Source organism: Ammospiza caudacuta, chromosome 3 (assembly GCF_027887145.1).
Source record: "Ammospiza caudacuta isolate bAmmCau1 chromosome 3, bAmmCau1.pri, whole genome shotgun sequence".
NCBI lineage: Eukaryota > Metazoa > Chordata > Aves > Passeriformes > Passerellidae > Ammospiza > Ammospiza caudacuta.
In genome coordinates this window covers 50,848,656-50,869,967 of record NC_080595.1, presented here as the reverse complement: position 1 = coordinate 50,869,967, position 21,312 = coordinate 50,848,656, and the positions used below count along the sequence as shown (strand labels likewise).

Here is a 21,312-nt window from a genome sequence, read left to right as displayed (position 1 = left end):
CAGTGAACAATACAGTAGAAACAGCTTTTCCTCTTAAATAATAGATTTTTTTTTTTTTTTGAGATGTCTCTGCTTAATTTCTTCTGATATAAGGTACAAGAGTGACAGCTGTGGTCTGCTTGAATAGCCTGTGGGAGGTGACCAAGTCCTCATGGTTCACTTTTTGCTCTTTGGCCACAAAATACAGGGAGGTTTTTTCTATCCAACACCATGAACATTCTCTCTTGGCAGCTTTACTGTTCCTTCCGCATTGACTGCTTACCTGCCTCTCGCAGGAAACTGTCTATCACTACAGACATTGTACTCAGATGATGTTGTTTTCCTGAAAGGATGTTGCAGTTTTAGGAGAAACCTTGCTCATCCTTCTGTGGGTTGAATAATAAGGTTATCTTAAACCAAAAAGCATACTTGAGATGTTCTAGAGGTGCCCCATAATGAAAAATACCCTCTAAAACTGTCTTCATAAATACAGATGACAGAAACAACTCTTTTGTTCTTCTAACAAGTTAGTCTTGTCTCGCCATAATAATTTCATTATGAAAACTATCTGCACTGACCTTTGCTTAATCACAGAGATACAGTTAAAGAAATGGACAGTGCTTTTTTGTTGTTGAGGAACTTCTCAGTCAGCTGCTTCTCCAGCCTTGTGTGAATGGGATAAATGTTGGAGACCTGCTGCCCTTACTAACTTTTTCAGTGCACTTCCTAAAAATGCAAATAGCTGACAAGCTTCAACTAATGTTGCTCCTTCCTAGAAACGCTTACTGTTTGTTTGCTGCAACCTCAGGGAAACTGCAATGCCTCTGTATTCAGTGGAATTGGTCACTCTGTCTTGCCTTGCCATTCATTTTTGTCATTTATATTTGTTTCAGTGGCCTGGACATGCATGAAGTTTTCAAATGGCATCAGTTTTTCTTTTCTCCCAGAAGAATAATACTTTTGATTGCATGGCCATTCCATTGAATATCCCTCTCCTCATCCACAGACCTTTTGTTTGCTGTAGGATTGCCAGGGTCCCTACTGGAATCTGAAGATGGAAGTTAAATTTTACATGTATGGGCAGGTCCATAGTGAAACATCAATTATCTTTAATAAGGTACATTTACTCAGAAGCTTTTAGCCAACAGTTGTCTTGCTCTCCAAGAAGACTTCTTTAGGAGGAGCTCTGGCTGGTTTGACAGACAAGTTGCTCAGAGCAGTTCCAGACATCCTCTCTTCATTGATGGGATTACCATATGCTGTAGGATTAGTTATAATGGTTCTTCACAGAAGGACCAAATTACTCCTAGCTAAACATGCTGTGCTTTAGAAACTGATCTCACTACTTGTGGTTGGTCTCTAATGTTTTCTAAAAACAATTTTTAAAACCCATGCCATAGTCACATTACCTTCTGGAAAAAAAAAAAAAAACAAAAACACTTAGAAAAAGTCTACATCACAACATTCTCTTTAATGTTGTGGGGCCTAGACAAAGCTGGCTCGGAGTTCCACTAGAGTTGTAGTAGGTATAAAAACTGTCATCCAAGTTTGCTGGGTGTAGCAGCAAGAAGCTATAAATAAAACCTTTTAAAAGCTATTAAGACCTTTTAAAAGCTTCTAAGTGGTGAACAGAAAGAGTGTTTACTTTAAATGAATGAATTCTTATAATTGTTTATTAAGTGTCACAGTTTATACAGCTTGCTTCTTCCTAATAGATTAAGTGAGCTGGTACTTCTCAGGTGGTGGGTTTTCACTGACTCAATCCTTTGTAGGTCTGAGCCAATACCTAATCAATACCTAGTTGATTCTTAAAGGGTCTTTGAAGTTACTCTGTTGGGTAGTTCAGACCCTAAGAACTTTTAGTTCATAAGCGTTGATTTTCTGCCTCCTGTTTATCTCAGCTCTGATTCTGAAAATAATTCTTACAGCAGGCATCTGCCTGTCTTCAAAGCCACACTCAGAGCCCAGAGCTGAAGTTGTGCAAGTTTATTGTAATGGCCATACCTTCATTTCCCTGCATTGCCCCATGAGACTTGTGCCAAGGCCAGTTACTTGAGTACTGTGCAGCTGGTTGTTCATTGGTCAGGTTTTATTACCTCTTAAAAAAAAATCTGAAAGTGACTAATCTGGAATCAGCTGAGTCTCTGGGGACACAATGCTTATGGATAGCTGAGTTGGGTTTTCCCTCCTCTTACCAAGGGCTTACCCTACTAGGCTTCCAGTGATTCCCTGTATTTCAGTGGAAATGCAGCCTATGCCGCTATTCAGAAGGTAGGTTATTCAGTGCTTTAAAAGATTTAGAAGATTGGTGGTTCTCTGTTTCAGTGTTGCTGTGGACTTACTTATGAAGCCAGATGGGAGTGAAGAGATGGAGTTGCCAGCACCTTGGAAAACTTGATGCATAAGATCAACAGTTTCCTCAGACCAAAAAGTCTTTTTTCTTTTTAAAAAGAGGAGTAGGCAGTAGATGACTCAACAGCAGCAGACCTTAGGCCAAGGAGTTGTCTCTGGAAAAGAGAGACTCATACTGCCTTGCAACAGATTTCCTGATTTATAATCTCTCATCCCTTTGTTTGTTTGTTTCTTTCCATTTTTGCAGACATTTGTGTTTCAGTTGGTGTTCTCCAAACTGCAGATGTTCTAAGTTAGCTAATTATGGTGATAAAACTATCTATCCTTGGTTTCTTGCAGAGAACCTGTAGCTTTGGAGGCTTTGACTTGACAAATCGTTCCCTTCATATTGGAAACAGTTCTGACCAAATGGTGAGTTTGAGAAGGTGCAGGCTTGAAATAGCATAAAATGAAATGCACAGTAGAGTTATAATAGACTGAAGTGTAATTTCGGTCTGTAATAATAGTTTGGGAATCCAAGAAAACAGAGCATCTTTGTTAACCTCAAACTTCCTTAGCTTTGAGAATAACATACCCGCCCATATCCACGTGTGTATAAGTATTTATATACAGTATGTGCAAAGAGGTAGGAACAAGTGATCAAAGCACAGATCTGGGGGCACATCTGTGGATATTCTTATATCTGACTTCCTCAGAGCATCACCCAAGGCAAAACATGTGCTTGCTATACTTCCTTGGTAAAAATATTTACTATTTGGAATGATGAGGCTAACTTCACTGAAGATCTGCAAATTATTTGCATGGAAGTTGTTATGCAAGAAGTTCATTATTAGTTTTCTCATTGTATCTCAGAGCTCTGGAGTAGACCAGGATCCCATTGCGCTGGGTGCTGCGCAATTGATCTCAGAGCATTTTTGTATTTTTAAAAAAAACACATCTCCCCTGAGAATTAATTCCATTTTATGTTAGTCATGTTGATCCCACTGTTACTGTTGGTTGGCCTGTGGCCAAAAATAACAGGACAGAAATGAGCCAGAACATTATATCAAATGAAATTGCAAACATATTTTTTCCTTTTGCCCATATATGCTTTTCTTTTCTGTTTCAGAATTGGATTTGATAACCTTCCTGTCCACTTAAATCAAGTCTAAATTTTCAACCATTTTGTATGCCAGAATTATATTAATTTTTATGTCAGCTGGAGTTTTTGGGCATGTTTTTTGTTGCCTTATTTTTTTTAACATCATAAATTACCCCTAAATTTGCTAAATCTGTGGGTGGTTATTTTAGTCTTCAATTTTCAACTCAGCAAACAAATTAACTTCTGAACTAATAGTGTTTATCTTTAAACATAGATACTTGTTTTGATCAGATTGATTTTAATATAAGAAAGTGTGAAGTCTAGATTTATCCCTGGGAGCATCAGTAGTGGGAGAGATGCAGTGTACTAGATCAATACATGCAGATCAAAGCGGGTGTTTTTTTTCTTGGAAACATATAAATCCATTAGGTAGAACTTTTTTTCAAAATATTAGGCAAAAAGCTGTCACTAATTTCTGGAAAAAGATGAAAATTACCAAGGAAGTTGTAATTATGAACAACTTTTAAGTTGAATTTCAGAGAAACTTCTTGTAAGAACATTGATGAAGTAGAGAACATACATGAATTTAGAAAAAAGATAAATCTTTAATGTACAATATAGTACATTTATTTTAAGGTTTGCTAAATTCTTGTAGCGAAATTTAACTAGATCAGAGACCAAACTCAATAGTCAATCTCTCTGGCCCGATGGATTTTGGTCCTTTTTTGTGCTGTGATTTTTGGTGTACCCTTGCCAATGGAGGGTGCTGGAAAACATCTGATAGAGCTGCATTGCTCAGTGTTTCCTGAAACAGAGTAGAACATGTTTAATGTCCTGCCTGGACAATCTGAATAAGGGCTGAATCATACAAGTTTAGTAAAATGTCAGCTGATCCATGTTAACTGTGTACTTGTGATAAAAGTAAGTGCTCAGTACCTTAAGCTGGTTTAGAAAAGGTTAAGTGAATTCAAAGCAGCTGGTCATTGTCATCCACTATATAGGGACAAGCTAATTTAGTTTGTCAGTACCCTGTTGTGTGCCTTAAAAAAGCAGTGCAAGTTTAACCTACCATGATTGATGGATTTAGTACATTTTTTGTGGTGTTTGGTTTTTGTTGTTTTTTTTTAGGGTGAATAGTAAAACCACAGAGGTTAGCAGAATGCCTGTCTGAAAATAAAAAGTAAATTTAGGTAGTCAAATGTAGATATCCACATATATATATACACACAGAGGTACCTGTGTGTATATATATCTCAGAGGTACCTTTATTCCTGCTAAACTCTTTGTAGCATTGAACAATATGAGCCACAACTACTGTTGTGTGTCCTGTTAGAAAGGCTTAGCCTGAAACGTAGGGTTTTCTATCACATCAAATACCTACTGAAATTCAAAGGATAAAGGCATCCTAACAGTCCTCAGCACATCCACACACAATACTGTCACAAATCAGGCCTTAAGAGTAAGCAACAGTGGACTACTGCAGTGGTTTGCAGAAGGTCTCAACAGTGAATTTGAAACAGGCATCAGGGCAGTGTGCTGCTGTCCTGTGTCTGCCTGGACATCTCCGCAGTAACTGATGGCTGAGGGAGAAAATGGCTCTTTTGTTTTAAAGGCTTAAGCCCTGTTTTATTTTGCAGGGCAAAGAAGGAGACTTTGTTTATAAAGAAGTGATCAAATCACCCTCTGCCTCCCGTATATCTCTGGGCAAAAAGGTGAAGTCTGTAAAAGAAACCATGAAGAAAAGGATGTCAAAAAAATACAGCAGCTCTTTGTCTGAGCAGGTATGTAAGGTCTGCAGTGGAATCCACTTAATAATGTGGAAGTGATAATCAATATTGATTCCCACACATCAAGGCATCTCTGAAGAAATTTCTAACAAGATTATATGGTGTGACTTATTCCTATGTTCTTATAAAATCCCTCACTATGAAATGGCTTCCTATAGATGCCAGTACCATGGAAAATGCATTTTCAGATTTTCATTTAAGTAGCTCATCAGAAGTCTGTCATTGATGGCATTACACACCTCACTCTCTATTTCCATTTCTTTTCTATAACAATTTATTAGGGAACCAGCCTGTGACACAGGGTCACAGTAATATATTTAATCTGCAATTCACACCCTAGTTTAAATTCCCAGCATAACTTCACATATACACAGCTCTTCTCTGCTATTACAGGTCTCTTCTCCATTGTACCTTGCCCTGTGCAGCAGTCTATTAAAACAAAGGCTCAGTCTAGTCAGAAAGGGGCATCTGTCAGAAGATTTTCCTATTATTCTTTCATTACAGATTTTTATAGTCTATTCTTAAAGGCGAACCTGTAGTACATTAGTTCTAAATTAGACTTTGAATTTCAGTGGCCTAGAAACAATTGCTGTCTTTTTTCCTTTTCCTTTAGTGGAGTGTCAAAAATCTTCGGCATTTGTTTAAAACCGGGCTCGCCACTTGGATTGTGTAAGGAATAGGTTGGAGAGGCGCAGGGAAGGCAAAGCTCTTCCTGGTTAACACCGCCCCCCAGTGGGCTCGGACTGCTCGCGGGGGATGCTCGCAGTCGTGGGAAATCGGGAATGGAAGTTTTGCTCTTGATGCAAAGCCTTAGTGCCTGTAAAAGGAGCACTTCATACCATTCGTAGTAACAACCCCAAACTGAAGAATCCAGAGGCACCAAGAGAGGCAGAAATATGGCCAGTGCTTTGTGACTACAGAATCCATTTCCTGCAGAACTGTTTATTAGCCATGCTTATTCATAACCGGGGCAGTGCTACAGTTATGGTTTTTTAATTTAAACTTAAAATATTTTAAGGTATAACATGATTTAATATTTGTAAGAAGATGGTTTGGTGTCTGACTGACTTTCCAGTGTGCCTCTGCAAAGTCTGCCAAAGAAAAGGGATCCTTTGAGAAATTGCTTTACATTGATTTAGCAATACTTCTGCTCTCTGTCACTCTAAGATTGATTTAACCTTTGAAGTCATAATGCTGGGATCAGATTTTCCTAATGATTCTGCACCATACAAATAATAGTGTTAATCTAAAAGCTTTATGACCATACATCTCAACAAAACACACTTGTATGCAAGCTACAATTATTTTGTTTTCAAACTTTATGGCACAGCTGGTTTAGAATATTTATAACTTTCAGGCATCATGATTCAAAGTATGTTCCAGTATCTCTTTTTGCATGCATTAAACAAGCAAAAGCTATGCTGGCCACAAATATCGGCTGCTTTGCTTTAACTGTACTTCACAAAGGCTGACAGAATTTCAGTTTAGGAAAGACCCTTTTGATTTTCAGTAATGTTTGACTGTATGAAAAGAGAAATTATCTCAACTATTGTACACTGTAGCAACCAGGATATACACGTAGCAAAATCTTTTTATATTTATGCATTTATGTTTGTGAGTATTTGTACCATGCATAGGCTGCATTTTCTAGCTAATTCTTTTTTTTGTTGTTCTTATAGATAAATGAGCAATGATATAAAAAATAGCTGAAAAAAAGCCCCCAAAAACATTGCTTCATATCTTACTTGCATTGTCTGATTTTTTTGAGTTAATCTTTGTACAAAATTCTGATTCAGAGACCTGAATTTGGCACTAGCTGTTTTGCAAGTACCGCTGTCCAAAATGTAATGTGTCATGAAAACCCTTGAATTGAGAGTTTTGTGTAAGGGGTTTTTTTCTACTTACAAGTTTTCAGCCTGTCTGATAAAGAGCAGGGAAATAGAATCTTTTTCCTTGGCGGCGGACAAGCAGCTCCCGTCAGTGCTGTGTTCATTTATCAAACTTAAATGGTCCAACCCCTTTCAGGAGTCCAGCCCTGGGATCGTGCCGGGTTCCCCGCAGTCGCCACCACCAGACACTGACTCCCTGGACAAACCCAAGCTGAAAGCTGGCGGCTCGGTGGAGAGCCTGAGGAGTTCCTTAAGTGGTCAGAGCTCAATGAGTAAGTTCAGCTGTAATTGTGTTGCTCCATTTCCGTGGCTTCAGGGAGCAGAGATCTCCACTGTAAGCAGAATCAGAGAAGGTCAAAGCAGAAACAGTGGTTAAAACGTGGAAAGGCTGAAGGGTTAGTCATTAGGGGTTTGCAAAGAACTGTAAGCTCTTTGGTGCAAAGGCAGTGCTTTTTTGCTTTATGTTTATACAGAACCCTGAAAAAATGAAATCCTGCTTTCTATCTACTGGGTCCTGCTATTACAATATAAATATTCTAATATTAAATTAATGTAATAATTAACGTGTTTACTACTGTTTAAGTAGTAATCAGGCTCATCTTCCACTGAATTTCTCCTGAGGGCTCCAGAAGGGCCTTCCACTCTCTGTTGAGAGAAACCTTGAGTTTCTTTCATCAACTAGTTAAAGGAAGGGTAGTATTTAAAACCTCTCTGGTTTAGACTGTCTCTACAGGAAACAGCCTAAATGGAACACACGTGATGTGAACTTGCTACACTATTCACCAAATTTCTGGACTTGAGAGGGATTCTGGAACCCTCTTGCAGGCTTCAGAGCTTATTTTCCTCACAAACGTTTTATGAGCAAAACTTCCCAGAAATATGTCGTCAATTTCTTGTGATGTGCCGTAGATGAGACACTTGTTGAACAGCTTCTCTGTTAAATATTGAGGGGGTGAATTCAGGAAAGCAGGAATGCAGAGTAATTTGCTAACTCTCCCATCCACACGTGTGTATAAGAAGAAGCAGCATTTGAGGGCTTTTAACTTTGATTACCATGTTTTGTTGAAAGAAGACCCATTTTCTGTCTTGTCTGTTTGTGAAGCTTCTTCACAAAGAAACTTTTTTGTGAACTGATCCAATGTCCCTCACACAGGTGGTCAGACAGTGAGTACAACAGATTCCTCAACCAGCAACAGGGAGAGTGTGAAATCAGAAGATGGTGACGATGAAGAGCCTCCTTACAGAGGACCTTTCTGTGGAAGAGCCAGGGTTCACACTGATTTTACTCCGAGTCCTTATGATACAGATTCTCTGAAGCTCAAGGTACCAGCTATATCTGTTTTTAAGGAATCAAAAATTTATTTTGCTAAAATTCTAAATTAAGACCTTTTTACAAAAACTATAGAATTCTTAATCTTTTAATGAATTCTTATATGTTTTTGAAGGCCTTTAACCTGTCTTCGACATTTAAGATTTCCTTAAATAGCAATCACAGAACTATAGCAAAGTGTTATAGACTGTAAGTAACTACTAGTGTTTCTCTGCATCCATGGAAAGACACTTGTGTCTTTAGTCTCTGGAAAATTAAAGATGTGCCATGAACTCATTTCCATTTTGCTTAAAAGATTGGAAAAGTACTCTGTCTGCCAATGAAATAATCCTCAATGGAAAAATTTTCAGAACTCTTGGAAGAAATGTGCATGCACCTGCACACAGTGTCTCTTAAAGGCATTTCAGTTAATATAACTTGTTTTGAGTTAATATTGAAATACTTTGCTAACTGAGTGGTCACCACCCTTTAATTTTTCTGGATATCAGCTCTGATTATTTTTAGTTATGCTGTAGTCAACTCAAACTATCTGACTCCTTACATTCATTACTTAAAATTCCAAGGACAGCTAATCCCTATTAAACCAGATGTATGTAAGGTAATCTCTTGAGGCATGCAAAAGCAGTTGCATGTCCATTTCTTCGTTACGGTCAGGAGCACATTAGGAAAAGCAACTTTATCAGTTCCCTCTGCATTGGCTTCCTTTGCTCAGGAGATCTGATTTGAAATTCTGCTCATATACACTGTGTTCTTCTTTGCACAATTTCAGGTAGTTGCAAGCATAGAGACTTTTGTACCAAAACAGCACTGATGCTCTACAGAGATGTCAGTGGGTTTGTGAATCTGGACCGTTGGGGTCCATTCCAGGATCTTTTGTTGACTTGCTCTGAGGCATACCACCAAATTTCTTTTTCTTCCATTTGTAAAACAAGTTTAATCAGACATCTTTGCAATTGCTGTGGTTAACCTTTTTAAACTGAAGTGTGTTGTCCATCCCATGTACATAGAAATCCAAGTGGGTGTGTTTGCTGAAATACCTGTCAGAAAGCTAAATGGCTTTCTTGCTTCTTTGGTCTGCAGAAAGGTGACATCATTGATATAATCAGCAAACCCCCCATGGGCACTTGGATGGGTCTGTTGAACAACAAAGTTGGCACCTTCAAATTTATCTATGTGGATGTGCTAAATGAAGAGGAAGAGAAGCCGAAGCGGCCCACCAGGAGACGGCGAAAAAGCAGACCACCCCAGCCCAAGTCAGTTGAGGATCTCTTGGATCGCATCAATTTGAAGGTCCAAATTCTCTCTGTCTCTGCTTACCCTTTCACTTTTTTCTGGCACGCCTTTGAAGTTGTTAGGTCTGGAAGCTACACACCAGATTCATAATCCTAAGGATTGTCACACTGCTTAGCAGAATCGGGTCTTAGCTGCAGAATGAAAATAGCTGAAGTGCAGAACTGCCTGTCAGGCTTGATGAAGTGCTGCAGGCTGTGAGTCGTGTACACTCAGACACTGGAAATTGTTGCACAGTATGACCACAGGCTAGCACACTCCAGAGGCAAGCAAAAAGTGTAAAATAACAACAGTTATCCTGTCTTAAAAGAGGACATTTTTTCCATGTTTCTATTCAGAAGTGCTTGGGATAAATTGATGTGGCTGTCATTCTCCCTTCATACTTGTCCCCTCATACAGAGCCATGCCACGTTGTGCCTTCAGGTAGCATGGTACTCAGGCCATCTAATGCACTGCATTCCAAACACAACAGTATGTGCAGCGTTCTAGTTCTGGCACAGCCACCTCCCTGAACTCAGAGCAGTGCTTATGCAAACTACAATGCTATAATTTTGCTGTTGTGCATTGGTTTGCACTTACTTAACTTACTGCTTTTCTTGCTGGTTGCAAAAATCTCTTTTAGTGTCTTTACTGACAAAATAAGTTGAATTAATATGTTGTCTTACCACTCATTTTTTTCCCTTTGTGCAGGAGCACATGCCCACTTTTCTGTTCAATGGTTATGAAGATCTGGATACCTTTAAGCTTTTAGAAGAGGAAGATTTGGACGAACTGAACATCCGAGATCCTGAGCACAGAGCTGTTCTCCTCACAGCAGTGGAACTTCTTCAGGAATATGATAGTACGTGGAATGTTTGAGGTTTTCTGTTTTACTAGAGCTCTGCCAAGAACCTTGTGAACCCCTTAAACCAGAAAACTTGTTCCAGGATTTTGATCTTTTTTTTCCTAATATAGTTATTTCCAGGGTAATCCTGTGTAACATTAGATTTTTGAGAGGTGACGCAAGACTTTTTTGGTTCTGCTGGAATTACTCTGTTCGTGTAAGCCTTACCACCCAACTTATTTAATAAATATCAAGTGTAAAAACACATAACACTTCAGAATATTGATGCTCAAGAATAAATCATGAGATTACCTACTTAAAGTAGGAGACTGAGACACAGAGAATAAGAAAGAAAAAATTTCTAGATTAGAGGGAAGAGACTAAAATTATCAAGAGTTAAAAAAAGTCAAATCCCAGAGGGCTCTGGAGAAATTATAATGTGAATTAATTTTATCACATGCTTTTGGTTCTTGGACTGTTAACTGCAGGATTGTAAAGGTAGCTTCAGTTGTGTATATGACAACAGCAATTTTCAAAGGGAGCAAATATATCAGTCAAGTGCAGAGTGAAAAACAGTGACCCACCTATCTATGTACAACAGTGCAGTTTTGCTCACTGAACCCCGTGGTCTTGGGCAAGCGGTTGCAAAGACAAGGAAAAGTGGAATAAGCCATGGCAGTCAAATGCAAGGGTGTCTTTGCTGCACAGAAGTAAGCAGAGCCTAGCTGCAGCAACCTAAGACAGTTCTGAATTTTCCCTTCATCCCCAAGTATCAGCAGAAGGTTGATATCTACCAAGCAGAGTCAGTGGAATGGATTGTGTGAGGGCATTCTCAGCTGCTTCTGTGCAAATTCCTATGTTTTAGCTTAAACTTCCATAGCAGCTATTTAAACAGCTGTTATTAAATCGGAAATGCTTAATTCAATTACAGCAATATGTGTGGTGAACATCTTTAGACAGTGCTGTGTGGCCTGTGTAGTTTTCTTGTTCATTTCCCAAAGAGGCAATCCACTCTTTCCTTTCCCTCCTCTAGCTACTAATAAAGTTGCAGTTACAGAATTAGTTTCTTTTCACTTATATCAGAGTAGCTTTTTGTCACCTCAGATGAGCTTCTCTTCATTATTTGCAGACCTATTTAGAATGCTGAACTTCCCTGAAGTAATAATTTTCTTCAGGATCCTTCAATTTTGGTTTGCAAACTTGAAGATTTGGTGGTTGGAAAGTACAAATTCCAGCTCCAAGTCAGGATGATGAGGAGAAAGAGAAATGGAGACCAGACAGATGGAATCTGGGAGGGGCAACAGCACATAGTTCTACCCCATAATTACCTGTCATGTGCTGAGAGTAGGAATGGGAGTAGCCATTTCTGACATTTCATTGTAGAGGGAAAATTACCACAGCATAAACTGTGTTCTTGTATCATGACACTGGTTTTCTGTATCTTCAGCTCCAGATTTAGCTTCTTTATGAAATATGGTTCCTGCCAAAAATTCTGGGTAAATTCCTGGAATCCAGTGTATGCAAGCTGGATGGACTACACTTGAGTGTTGGCTTTTTACATAGACCGAGGAAGGAAGGAATTGGCATCATTAGTCTCCTTCATGTGCCTTTGTCCTTTCTTAGGCGACAATTATCTAATGTGCCAGACTTAGTCTCGATCCTTCCTCCAGGTCTTCTGGGAAGGTAATTCAGAGTTAGGATTTTTATTTATTTTCCACTTGACTTGATTCTTTTCAGCTCTTTTGTTCTGCTTTAGGTGTTGGAGGATTTTTTTGAGTCTTAGAAAGAACTTTGACATAAGCATTTTAAATAAATTTCTGTGGTGGTAAGTTGCAGAACTTGGCCCCAAGGCAGCTGAGGAGCACAGGAATTCCATTCTGCTTTCATTGTGTACCATGCTGCTCCTTCACACTCTTGCTGAGGCTGTTGTTGATAATTTACCAAATAGGATGAATGTTTCCGACATTTGTGATGGCTTTCCTAATGCTCACTCTTTTCTGATACAAATAATACAAAAGGAAAGATCATAGAATCCTTTAGGTTGGTAAAGACCTTTAGATACACCAAGTCCAATCGAGTCCACCACTAAACCTGTCCCTAAGGGCCACATCTACATGTCTTTGAAATACCTCCAGAGATGGTGACTGAGTCACTGCCCTGGGCAACCTGTTCCAGTACCTGACCACCTTTTCAGTGAAGAAATTTTTCTCAATTCACAAACTAGGCATCCCCTGGCACAACTTGAGGCCACTTTCTTCTTAGTTCCGTTGTTTGTTGCTTGGCAGAAGGGGCTGACCCCCACCTGGCTACAACAGTGCAATTCTAGAGGACATTTAGGTTTCCCCTGAGCCTCCTCTTCTCCAGGCTCAACACCCCCATCTCCCTCAACCACTCCTCATAAGGCTTGTGCTGCAGACCCTTCACCAGCTGTGTTGCCCTTCTCTGAACACACAAGATAATGGTGTTTGAAATGGAAGGTTGAGAAGTTCAGCTGCATTTTCTGTTTGGCTGTTTTTCACTGTGTTCTCACATCCTCTAGGTAACAGCGACCAGTCAGGATCTCAGGAGAAACTTCTCATTGAAGGCCAAGGCCTAAGCGGATGCTCTCCTCGGGATTCTGGCTGCTATGAAAGCAGTGAAAATCTGGAGAATGGTAATGGTGACAGCAATGAGCCTTACAGTTCCTGCAGTCTTTTCTTTTTAGAAGATATCTTCATATACTTTTTCTCCTGTCCCTAGCTAACACAAGCTACTTCCCACTTGACTTTGTCCCTTGCTCTGACTACCACCTCCTTCCCTCTTGGCTTGAGACATTGGTTTTCATTGGTTTTTACTGTTTTCTGTAAAACTCTGCCTTCACTGCAAATAGCCTTCCAAAGGGGCCGATGCAAAACCAGTCCTCATGCACTTTCTTGCTCTCTGTTTTGCCATTGTGAATAGTTTGCTGCTCATTTAAAAGAAGAAATAACTATATTGGCAAATAATTTAAAAATTCATAAACAGGGTGTTTTTTAAAAAATCCTATGTAAACTAGTAAACTTTATTAAAAGATGAACATCATTATTTATATACTAAGATTAGAGACAAAGAAAAAAATGTACATCTTTTGAGGTATTTCAGGGGGGGCCTGTCAAACCACTTCGTACAATGAGCATAGGGTATCAGTTCTAACTGTAGGATACAGTACTTCTACACTGAACAAGGTTTATGTGAGCTAAACCTCAAATCTGTGCCATTTGGAGAGTAGGAAGGATATTAAGTATTTTGGATGTATTTTACTTTACAGATAACAGTTACTAATAAAGCTGAAGGTCAAATCAAATCTTTATGCTTGAAATGGCATTGAGTTCTTCTACACTAAAATTAACAAAAAGGGAACAAATAATTTTGTTTCAGAAGCATTTGACAGGGATTTCTTATTATGCTTCAGATTTTATTTTTAATGGTGGATTTATTTGTTCCTAGGTAAAACACGAAGGTCCTGTCTTCCACCCTCTAAATCAGCAATTGAGCATAGCTTTAGGGATTTCAGCAGAAACCAGCTATCAAATTATCCCACTCTTCCACTGAGCCAGTCAATAGAAACTCTGCAGCCAGGGGAAAAAGAGAGTCGGCTGGGTTGTGCACATCGTGCTCTGAAGAGCTCTGTCAAGCCTCCAGCCATCATGGCTCTGAAGAAGAACCGCAGAAGTTTACCAGTAGCTGTGTGTCGAAGCTATGAAACTCTGGATGGCCCCCAGGGTGTAGATACGTGGCCAAGATCCCACTCACTGGATGATCTCCAGGGAGAACCCAATACCAACTTACAGGACGCTAACAAGAAAGTAGGTTCTTTTCCTCAGGATTCACTGGATACAGCTAAAAAGGCAACTGGCTCTGCCTTGCCACCTCAGTCTCACGGAGGCAGCTGTAAGGTAGATGATGTCATGGCTAAGCAAGGCAAAGGGGCTGCTAATTCTCAGAAGGGAAGAGCTAAGGAATTGAACTGCTCTGTAATGGAGACTGCAGGTGGAAAGCCTGCTCCGTTCCCCCTGAAAAACTGTGAAGCTCAGCCTGCCTTAGTGATGCATCATGCAACAAGGACACCTGTGGAAATACAGAGTAAAGGTTTTCATGACCTTGCACAGGCTGATTATGCTCCAGTCCTCAAGGGAGGTCTAGAAGCTGAGCAAAAAAGCACAAATGAGGCAAGAATGCAACCAAAAAATCCCTCTCAGCCACCACCTGTCCCTGCCAAAAAATGCCGAGAACGCCTTTCTAATGGATTATATCATCCTCCCACGACCACAAGTGGAAACCACTCAAGTTTAGAAGCACCATGTTTGCCAGTAAAAAAGACAAGCTCATCCACTCCCATTGATTGTCATGGAGTACCTGTCCACAGGACATCTTCTGAGCAGGAGCCCAGTAGCCCTCCTAGCCCGCTGCCACCCTGGCTGTCGGAGCTCCCAGAGACTGCTAGTGTTCAGCAGCATGTGGTAAAGCTTGGTCCTGCATCAGCAAGGAAAGTCTCATGCAGCAGAGGAATGGATCTGGAAATGGTGATAGAAAACAAGCTGCAGTCTGAAGACATTGATCTTACTGAAGAACCATACTCAGACAAGGTAAGTGGTAATCACTGCAGTGGTTTTATTCCACTAGCATTCCAAGGGATAGTCTGTCATTCATTGTATCTGTCATTTTTTGTGGGTAACTGGCCTAGATAAACCAACAATCATTGGGACATTAGATATTCTACAGCTCTTGTTTGTCTTTGCTATCACACTTTATGACTAAAGTAGTTCTTGTGTTGTAGGACTCAGAAATCATCTTTTCAGACCACTGGTGCCTTGGTGGCACTGGACATAGGAATGTGTCTCTCTCTGCTAATGTGGGGGAATAGAGCTGAAAAAGGAAGTAATTATTAGATTTTATGTTTCCAAGAAACTCTGAATTGATAGCATCAATTAGTACGTCTTTTTGTAGTGGAGGGAAGGAAGGAATATTTTAGGGATCGCTTTTTTAGTATTCTTGGAACCTTGAGGAAAGCTCCTTCTTGCTTCCATCCTACACTTCTCTTTCTGTTGCATTGGTTGGTCTGTATAGCTACACTTCTTTAACCTGTCCTCTCTCCTTTGTGTCTGGCTGGGAACATTCAGCATGGTCGCTGTGGCATTCCTGAGGCTTTGGTACAGAGGTACTCTGAAGATTTAGAGCAGCCTGAAAAGGATGTGGCTACAAACATGGACCAAATCCGGGTAAAGCAGCTGAGGAAGCAGCATCGCATGGCAGTGAGTATTTCCATAAAGCAGATTTTCTCCTTTCTGAGCAGACTGTTAAAAGGACTGGCTAGTAGTAAAGGGAGATACTTCAGAAGTCCTGGTACAGAAGTACTCCTTATATTCATCCAGCAGGTACAAGATAGGTAGAAGTACTGCTGGGGCAGGAGGTACCTCCCCCAGTCCCAAAGGAGGACAGTCAGTAGTTGAAAGGAAAGTGGATAGCATTCTCTTGACCAAATAATGATCTTAAAAGTCTAAGCAGACTGCAAGCAGTGGTAACAGAGACTTGCTCACTAAGGATGGCATGTAGTAAATGCTTCTGTATTAAAATTTGAAAGGCTTTACACTCCTTTTTCATTTTTTAACCTGCACTAGTGTCCACTTCTCCTTAGCAAAAGCAGAAGGGAGAAACCATCAAAAACTTTAATGGCTTCTTCTGAGAGAACTTGTCTGTCTGAGGAGGTATTAGGCAAAATTGGTATTCTCTTGCCTTACTGAGAAATTAAATGCATCACTCTGAAAAGTCTTATTACTGGGTATTCTTTACTGAACTCAGACTGATTCAGAATGGTACATGAAGGTCAGCCAAGCAGCTGGATACTGCCCACTGTGTCTATATTGCCAAAACTGTTGTCCGTGTTTCTGGCCAAGGGATCTGAGCCTTTCAGCCCACACCACTCTCATACTGACAAATGTGACATGAGAAAAGTTAGAACATCTGCTATGAAATTCTACCAGTTTGGAAGAGAAAACAAACAAAAAAAAAGACTTGTTGTAAAACAAGCACATGTGTTTACCATTAAGGGTTCTCTGTTCTTTTTTTTCACTCCCCAGATTCCAAGTGGAGGACTCACAGAAATTTGCCGTAAACCGGTATCCCCGGGACTCATCACCTCTGTGTCTGACTGGCTGATTTCCATTGGTCTGCCTATGTATTCCAGCCTGCTCACAGAAGCAGGATTCAACACACTGAGCAAAGTGCCTTCTCTGTCACAAACTTGCCTTCAAAAAGCTGGCATCACAGAGGAAAGGCACATAAGCAAGCTCCTGGCAGCAGCAAGACTCTTCAAACCTCTTGATCCAGAGGCAATTTAACATGCTCCATAGGGTGACATTGCCTGGTCGAGAATCCACTGCTTCTTCCTGCACCAGTACCACTCTAATCACTTCACATAGCTAAAGGGATCAAGGAGTTGGCCCCCCAGGACAGGCAGATATCTTCTTCAAAAGATATGAAAGTATTTGGCCACTGAAGGAGAAGAGAGGCAACCACCAGGTAACATAGATGTGGTACTTCCCTCCCCCCTCACTCCCATCTAAAGTATTCCTATTTCATAAACTGCACAGGGTTGGCCTGAGAATCAGACAGCTTCACAGAATTAAGGGATCCTTGCACATTTTCCTCAAGTTTGTGATAGTGATACTAGTAACAGGTCTTTTGTACATCTAGGTTCCAGGTACCTGAAATCAGTTCTAAAGACCAGGTACAAATCAAGGTGCAAATTCCAGTAGAAGCTGTTTGGCAAATGTCTTTTGTTTATTACAGCAGTCTAGAGCTAAACACAAAGCCCTCCCCAGTCATCTTTGCTGTTGCTTGGTGTAGGTCCCAGTTGCTACGAAGCCTTTAGCTAGGCTGAAGCTGATGGACTGAAATTAGTTTTCAGTGGGGTCCATCTCTGTCACTTCAATGCAACTAACCCACAGAGAGTCAGAAAGCTTCTTTTTATTTGTACAGAGCTGAGATAATTTTTATAACTGCTTTCTAGCAATCAGCTTTTTATTTGCCTTAAAATAAGCTTTTAAGCAGTTACCTAGTGTTCACTTTACCTGTTTTCACATTTTCCAAGCCTTGTTTCAACCTGTCACACTTAAGTTGCATTTAGGGTGATTTCCAGCTGAAGTAGCTTCTATAAAATGCCTCATCATAACATCTCCTGTACTGTAGAGGTGCTTTTACAAATGCAGGGATATGCTAGGTTTCAGTTGTCATGTTAACTCCTTGTTCACTACAGTTTGCATTTACTGTTGTTACTAAACTGTTCCAAGATATACTGCCTTGTATATATGTAACTGCTTTTCATTTTAATCATATTCTGTGTACTGTGTTATATTGTCAATCATTATGCGGCAGCTTTGACTTGGTATCCTGACCATATTGATTCCAAACAGTGGGTTTCTACAAATGAAAATTCACTTGCATTGAAAAAGCAAATTGTGTCCCATAGAAATCATTAGACCCAGTAATTCCATGGCATGGACAAGAAAATTCCCATATAGTCTTATGAATAACACTGTGATTTTTAGAACACACCACTGCATTAATATTACCTCTTGCTGGAAAAGAGCATTGTTCTGGCAAATGTGATGAACCGTTTCTCATGACGCAATGATATTTTTCTGCCTCCATGTGAAATGTTCCAGTCGCATATGTGACTAATGACAGATTTTATTTTTCTATATTGGGTACATGTTTTATATACCAAATACAAATGATCATGAATAGCACATAACCAGATTTTTCTTTGGGGTCTAAATGTGGTGTGTCCTTCAGCTTCTTGTAGGGCAAATGCTCTGTGGAAGACAGAGCAAGCTTAGTCTGGCAGTTAAAGGGAGATAGAATAGAAACCTGGGCACAGAATAGAAACCTGGGCACAGGCTGGGATGTGTGGCTGTTTCCAGTATCAGTTCTGACATCAATTTACTGTATAAAACCAGACAAGGCACTTCACTGTTTGGTGCTCCAATTATCCCAGTCTCATACTGGGATATCCCAGCTCATACTGAGCTAATGACTTATGATAAAATGCTGTCAGATTGATGAATGAAAGATTGTGGTTACTCCATGATTCCTTACTATATCTGGCCCTTCACAGTCATGTTTTAAGTGGATGCATTTTACTACAGATGATAACTAATTTGCCTTCTGGTAGAATTGATAGCTGTTAGGTTTACTTCCCACATTTCATACTTCACCAGTGTCTCTCATGCCATCATATGAAGGCAACTAAGTCACTGATGCAACTTGAAGTTGTTCTCAAGCAAAGCTCTAATATTCTTCTTGGTGTCTGATAAGCTGCATGTTCTCATATGACAGAATCAGGAGAGACAGAGCAGACACATGTTTTGTACAGCTGGTGAAAATCTGTGCAGCCTTGCCTCAAGTCCCATGTGCAGTTTTGGGCACAAGAGTATAAAAATTACATTAAGCTATTGGGGAGCATCCAAAGGAGGGCCACAAGGATGGTGAAGGGTCTGGAGGGGAAGCTTTGTGAGAAGCAGCTGAGTCTGTTCAGCCTGGAAGAAACTGAGGGGAGACCTCGTTGCACATCCTCATGAAAGGAAGCAGAGGGGCGGGTACTGATCTCTTCACTCTGGTGACCAGAGACAGGACCCAAGGGAATGGCCTGAAGCTGCGTCAGGGGAGGTTTAGGTTGACTATCAGGAAAAGGTACTTCATCCAGAGGATGGCTGGGCACTGGAACAGGCTCCCCAGGGAAGTGGTCACTGCTCCAAGCCTGTCTGAGTTCAAAAGATGTTTGGACAATGCTCTCAGGTACATGGTGTGACTCTTGGGGATGGTGCTGTGCAGGACCAGGAGTTGGACTTGATGGGTTCCCTTTTGTAACTCAGTATATTCTATGATTCTAAAAGATAAAAGAATTTTTTTTAATTGATTTTTTAAATTTTTTTTTTCTCTTGTTCTTCTCTGAGGCTTACATGGTGACTATCAGTAAGCAGGACATGGAAAGAGTATTGAGACTTCCTGGGATTGCTAGCAGGGACCAGAACAGAGTAGAAGTAAGTGGACAGCAGTTATATTACAGCGAGGGAAAAGTCCATGCTGACTATAGCAATAAAAAAAGGAAACAAATTTCCTTGTGTTGCAGGGAAGACAAGTCATATAATAAAGCTCTCCCATATTAATCACTCCCCCCTCTCTTAATAACAGAAGGAGAATTATGGGAATAAGCTGAACCTGTTTGCCAAACTCTCTTTGTAAATCCATTCTTTTTAATGATTATGTGACCCAAGGAAACCAAATCACACCCATCAGGACTGGAGTGAGCAGTTTGAGATTTATGAGTTTTAATATTTGTTTTGTTTTCTTTTATAGACCGTGCTTTGTAGTCTTACTTGAATTACAATTTTAGTTTATATTCTAATCAAAAAAAGCCTTAAGCTTCTCAGTGTTTGAGCTTCCCTGCTGTGGTTTCAGTGACCTGTGGCATTCCCCAAGCAGCTGAGGTGGTGCATTGTGACAGCCATAACCTCTTGCATCTTCTTGCAACCTTCAGTGCTCTAAGCAAAAGTTCACTCATTAACTCTTAGAAAGCACAGAAGAAACCTGCTGCTGGAATCTTAATCTGCTCTACTCAGGCTCACCATGTTAAGTATCTATCCATTGTATCTTAGTAACCCAAACAGCTATTTAACAATAGAAGCAGCAAGCCCAAAATATTACCAAATGCCATCATAATCATATGCTTTGATCAATAACCTGCTGTTGCTACCCAGGTGGCAATTCCCTGTGCTCTTCTATAAGCCTGGCTGTGGATGCAGACTGGGAGCATGATCAGAAGCATTAAACATTGCATTATTCAAACAGGCCATCATGTCTAAGAGCAGCAATAGTGGTCAATTCACCAAGTCACAGCTGTGCAGTTGTACTGTATTATTTTTAGAATAAATAATACTTTCAGTCCAAGATACTTTTAGCATTAATTGACACCCTTTGGGGAATCAAAACTGTTAAGCAAGTTATGTAACAACTAACAAAGTTGCACTTTCTGTATATGAAATCAATATTTAAATAACTTATTTTTCTCCATTTGCTGTTCTTAAATGATGTAAGTAGCTGTAATATACCAGTACTCAATATGTCCTGCAGTTTGCTTCTACCCAAGAAAGCTGTGTATTGTAAAGAAAAAAAAAACAAAAACAAAATATGAATGTGTAAAGATTATTGTGCTGTTTCATTTAGCAAAAAAAATGGTTGACAAAAGGGTTTTCCTGTGTATCAAAACTTGTCTATAATTATATGTCATACTGTTCATAGATAAAAAGTAAATAAATTTCCATGGTCTCTCTCTTTTTTTCTGTTTTGGGGGGTTTTTTTGTTTGTTTGGTTTTGTTTTGTTTTTATTGTTTTTCTTTTGTTGTTGTTTTTATTTTCGCTAACAGATCCTCTATTTAATGCTTACGCGGTGATGTCCAGTGATGTAATTTTTTTTCTTATTTATTTGCCCCTCACCCTGTAGCTTACCAAGCCTCTAGTTCCTCTCCTTGTTAACCACTGTCAACACATTTACAGGAGGAGGAAAAGGTTTAAAAAATTTAAAATATTCAAAGCCCAGGTAATTCAGGACTAGAAGCAGCTGTTAAATTATATTATGTGAATCAGCACAGTCCAAACTTTGTGTGTTATATCCTGTGAATGTCCAGATGCTGGGCTCAGTGAGATATGTGTGAGGGGCCTCCCAGGTCTCCCCTGGAGAGCTTTACCACTTTGCAGTGGAATAA

The 21,312-nt window shown here is 39.9% G+C and overlaps 1 protein-coding gene across 5 annotated transcripts in view; it reads left to right on the top strand.

The window, feature by feature from the left end:
• Nucleotides 1–20,868, top strand: part of SASH1 (SAM and SH3 domain containing 1) — a 116,294-nt gene extending 95,426 nt beyond the window's left edge. For all 5 annotated transcript variants that reach the window (XM_058800820.1, XM_058800821.1, XM_058800819.1 and 2 more), the window contains 10 exons: nt 2,671–2,742; nt 5,050–5,193; nt 7,225–7,360; nt 8,242–8,411; nt 9,499–9,708; nt 10,399–10,549; nt 13,071–13,184; nt 13,997–15,135; nt 15,670–15,801; nt 16,627–20,868. In XM_058800820.1, the coding sequence (XP_058656803.1) occupies nt 2,671–2,742; nt 5,050–5,193; nt 7,225–7,360; nt 8,242–8,411; nt 9,499–9,708; nt 10,399–10,549; nt 13,071–13,184; nt 13,997–15,135; nt 15,670–15,801; nt 16,627–16,887 (2,529 nt within the window). In that variant the 3' untranslated portion in view covers nt 16,888–20,868. The remainder of the gene's footprint in view (nt 1–2,670; nt 2,743–5,049; nt 5,194–7,224; nt 7,361–8,241; nt 8,412–9,498; nt 9,709–10,398; nt 10,550–13,070; nt 13,185–13,996; nt 15,136–15,669; nt 15,802–16,626) is intronic.
• The last annotated feature ends 444 nt before the right edge of the window (nt 20,869–21,312 follow it).